The sequence below is a fragment of the Austrofundulus limnaeus genome, unplaced genomic scaffold (assembly GCF_001266775.1).
Source record: "Austrofundulus limnaeus strain Quisiro unplaced genomic scaffold, Austrofundulus_limnaeus-1.0 Scaffold112, whole genome shotgun sequence".
NCBI lineage: Eukaryota > Metazoa > Chordata > Actinopteri > Cyprinodontiformes > Rivulidae > Austrofundulus > Austrofundulus limnaeus.
In genome coordinates this window covers 150,955-155,401 of record NW_013952514.1, presented here as the reverse complement: position 1 = coordinate 155,401, position 4,447 = coordinate 150,955, and the positions used below count along the sequence as shown (strand labels likewise).

The 4,447-nt window shown below is 38.7% G+C and overlaps 1 protein-coding gene across 1 annotated transcript in view; it reads right to left on the bottom strand.

Moving 5' to 3' along the window:
* Nucleotides 1-6: 6 nt before the first annotated feature.
* Nucleotides 7-4,447, bottom strand: part of colec10 (collectin sub-family member 10 (C-type lectin)) — a 16,284-nt gene continuing 11,843 nt past the window's right edge. The window contains exons 4-7 of the mRNA XM_014014241.1: nt 3,442-3,495; nt 3,067-3,162; nt 1,901-2,112; nt 7-365 (exon numbers count right to left, since the gene is read on the bottom strand). Of these exons, the coding sequence (XP_013869695.1) occupies nt 135-365; nt 1,901-2,112; nt 3,067-3,162; nt 3,442-3,495 (593 nt within the window). The 3' untranslated portion in view covers nt 7-134. The remainder of the gene's footprint in view (nt 366-1,900; nt 2,113-3,066; nt 3,163-3,441; nt 3,496-4,447) is intronic.

Below are 4,447 nucleotides of genomic sequence, written 5' to 3'. Positions count from 1 at the left end.
CATGTGATTGGCTGATTAGAAATTAAGTGTTAACGAGCAGTTGGACAGGTGTACCTAATAAAGTGGCCGGTGAGTGTACGATCCAATAGAAAAAATGCTTGGCCTGTAATTGTGCGCATGCTGAATCAGCATTATTAAGCCAAAGCAGGCGGCCCTCTTCCTCCTTCTCCTCCTCCCCTACTGGTCTTTGGAAACTCGCAGATGAAAAACAAGGTGGTTTCACACTCCATGTGAGTCCACGTCCCAGTGCTGAGCATCTCCACGCAGCTGGAGTTTGTGGTGGGAGATAATCGGGATCCTTGGCTCCAAGCAGCAAACTCCTGCAGAGGACTGGAGTCTGCATAAACATAACTGATCGTTCCATTCTGAGGATGAGAAAGCAAGACAGAAATTGTTTTTAAAGAGGATGTAGGAATATTTGATATTGGTTTCTGTGGCAAATTTGTGAAGACATTTTTTTCTCATAACCCTTCCACAGAACCTAATTTCAAAAGATCTGAACTATGCAATAAAGGTTTTATAAGTCAGGATTCACAAAATAGTTTTGTTTTTGTTTTACTCTTTACTTTTGTTTTTTGCAAGCTAACTTTATGTTTTGCACATTTTGTGCTATTTTAGCTCATTCAGGAGATGGATGCTATGAATGCTATATGTGTGTGTAACTTTTATACTACCGTATTCAAAATATTTAACTTTATTTAAAAATATTTTGTTAGAAACATGTTATTATCTCTTCAAGTCCTTCTAGAACAAACTAAAACAAAAACATGTTTAGTACATGTGCTATATGTTTTAGTTGTTATTCCTACTTTTACCTATACCATTTTCCTTCTTTTCGCTTAACTTTTCATATTTTTGGCCAGCCTTTTGTTGTTTTAGCTTTTAGCTAGCCTTTTGCTATATTTATCTAGCCTTTGCAAACTTTTACCTAAACTTTTGTCACTTTTGCACCTTGTACCTGTTTTATTTTCGTTACATTTAGCTAACCTTTTGCAAATTGTAATCTTTAGCTTTAGATTTAAGTTTTTACATCTTTTAGCTAGTGTTTTGCCACATTTAGTTAAAGCTGCAATTGGGATTTTTTAAATAAAATGTACCCTATTATTTATTTATTTATTTATTTATAACGTATTTGTGAAAACTGTCACTATATGTCCTGGCAGTAGAACATGAGACAGATAATCTGTGAAAAAAAAAAAAAAAAAAAAAAAAAAAAACACGCCCTCTGGCGCCGCCCAGTGCTCCTGCAGCCATTTGCAGAAATACACAGCTCCAGGTCAGAAACAGCCAATCAGAGACAAGAGAGCTGTCTTACCAGTGTGAACACGTGCTTCTCTCTCCCTTCCCTCGACACACATGATTTACACACATGTGAAATGCCCCTTTCTGGGAGTTCTGAATGCATAATAGCCATTTATCTGCCGCCATGAGATTCCCTGAGCTTGCTCACCAAACTGTGTGACGTGCACGTTCGTGACGACCTGCTGTGGGGAGAGGATGGGGCAGGGGCGTGCTGTGAAGGCAGGCTTGTAGAGCAGCAAGGGGGCAGGACGTGCAATTTGGTTTTGTTCACATTTGCATACTAAGTCCACTGTTTTCTCAGAACTACCTACTACGACTAAATTTAGATAGTTTTTGGGCAATTTTTGGCTTTTAGCTAGCATTTTGCTACTTTCACGTTTTAGCTTTTAGTGAGTGTCCTGCTTCTTGTCGCTTTAACAAGTCAGTTTCAGCTTCTTCAACAGTCACTCAGCTCATCACATTCACACTGAATTTCACAGAAGATGCTAATTATGCTAATAATATTTTTTCCTCTGTATTTTAAAGGTGGCCGTCAGAGGAGCATGTTAGGTAGCAGCAGCGTTGTCATTATTTCCACCTTAAGGCTATGAACACTTACGGAGTCTGTGCTTTGGGCCTGCACCCCCACATACACCCTTGTCAGTCCTGCCTGACTGATGAAGTCTGCCAGGAGGCGGTTAATGTTGCTGGTTTTAGGCATGGCCAGAGTTCCTCCTCTCAGCTTGCAGTTCACAGAAGCTTCTCTGAACCTCTTTGGCTCCTTCACAAGAAGATAGTAGCTCTCCTCTGTCTCCTTCAAGCTCAAGACAACTGCACAAGAAACAAAAGGTAAAACCTTAATTACTACAAGGGGTGGTTGTTTTTCTAAAATATCTTGCATCATAATAACTGACTGTATTTTTAGTGATTTGACCAACAACTTTAAGGCCTATGAGGAAAAGGGTAGGGCATTGCAAATAAAGTCAAGCTTTGTTTATTCAGCATATCTCTTGCATACCATAACACAATGAGTCTTCTGATAAAAGCACCTGCATAAAAAACTCTTGTTAAAAGGAAACCTGTCATTAGAACAAGAAAGACTCCCCTAACGAGAAAACGATCTTAGAAAAGTGTCATCGCAAAACGAAAACTATCTTGCTATAACGAGAAAACTGTCATTATAACAAGAAATTGTAATCATTACGAGAAACTATGTAGCTATGTTAAGAAAACTCTCCTTATAACAAGAAATTGTCATTATAACAAGAAAACTACCTTGTAAAAACAAAGGAAAAAAAGCTTCTTTGTAAAAATGAGTTAAGATTTTGAAGTGTTTCTGAATTAAAAGTGTCTGAATGCAGATACAGAGTGCATTCAGCAGTGCTTTATGCTATCATTTGGTCCAGGTTGAAAAACGGGCTATACACTTTTCTTTTTTTGCACCGTAGGCCTTCGTAAAATTGCACAAAGTGGCTCAGTCTCCATTTTCTCCATCTTCCTTTATTCCATCATGTAATCAAATACCTGTGAAAGTGATGTGCATAAAACCGTATTACGTTCTGACGTGATCTTGTTTTTAAGAGAAAGTCACCTCGTTATAATGAGATACAGCTCAACAATAATCTTCTGTCCTGTGGCAGCTGATAAAAAACAAGATAAAAATTATATTTTGCCCAGGTTTTGTAAGGCTTGGTGTGGTTTTCTAACATTAAACTCTCATGTTTTGTTTTGAGTCTTCTTGTTCACTCACCACAGCAGAACCCGAGGTTCCCTCTGGTCACTCACCATTTTTCACAAACTGGACGGCTTTCCTGAGCTTCCCTACACTGACATCCAGCTGTCCAACCACCTTTCTGTACCGCCCACAGTCACATGTTGTACCTGATGAACACAACAAGGGTTAACACAGCTCACTGGTTAAGGTAAACCTAACACAAAAACACCACTGTAAATGATCTGTGAAGGAACAGAAATAAAAAAGACAGCTAAATTCAAATTCTGATCCTTGTAATTTCACTTCTTCCCTGATTCTATAGATTATTATAATGTGAAAAATGAACAAAAACATAAAAAAGGCTAATGAAACATTATGAAAAGCAACAAAAGTCTTTTTTAAGTCCAACCGAAATAATCAAAAATAAAATCTAAACTTGTTCTTACCAGTTTTCCCTTTCAGACCGACTGCTCCAGTAAAACCTTTCTGGCCTTTGTCACCTACAGATGATAACAACACAACCATTTGTTCTTATTACAGACAAGCTCAACAGTGAACTGATGTTTTGACTTTTTCCTTGTAGGAACACCACATGACCACCAGATGGCAGTGTCACACTTGACTGTGGAATTGAGCAGATCTGCTGTTTGTCACAAGGTCCAAAATGATTGAAACTCAAGTTCTACTATTTTCCAAACAGACTAAAACACACAGACACAAAACCAGCATGTTTTGATTGAGTTACATGTTTGTTTGTTTGTTTGTTTGTTTGTTTGTATAACTGTGCTTCAGAGTGACAACACAGAACTTTTGAACTTTACACTTCAGCTTCAGAGTGGAAATTAACCAGACTGGCAGTTGCAGACTTTTAGGGAAGTGATCAACAGTACAAACATCTCTGGGACCCAATTTTAGAAGTGGAACAACCACGACAACCTGTCTCACCAAACATAGCCGTGATAAATTTGACTCTTGTTGAAAAAAAAAAAAAGATTGGTATGATGAGTTTATTCACCAAACAGGGCTGGTGTCACCTTGTATAGTGTTGCTAGTTAAAGTGATCTATTAGAATTTTGAAAGTAGTTTTTTTTCCAGAAACCTTAGCATCACTTGTTGTAGATGGCTGCTTGAGTGACCTCAGTTGACAGAAATAAACTTTATACCTGACCAAATTAGTAAGCTAACTGCTAACACAGACAGCAAAAAATGTTAATTGAATGTTGAATTATGGTCAAAAAAGTTGATTTTTGGTTAAGGTTGACGATTGATGTGAACCAACAATCAAACAATAATCAAACTGGTATGGAAATTGGAGGGGGACGGGACATACTTCATTTGGATTTAAAGAGACAGCCACAGGTACACGGTCGCTGGCGGTGTGGTGGGGTGGTCATGGGTGTGGCTTCTCTGCGGCGGGGGGCTGGCCGGGCGTCCTGGTGCGGCCCGGGCCGG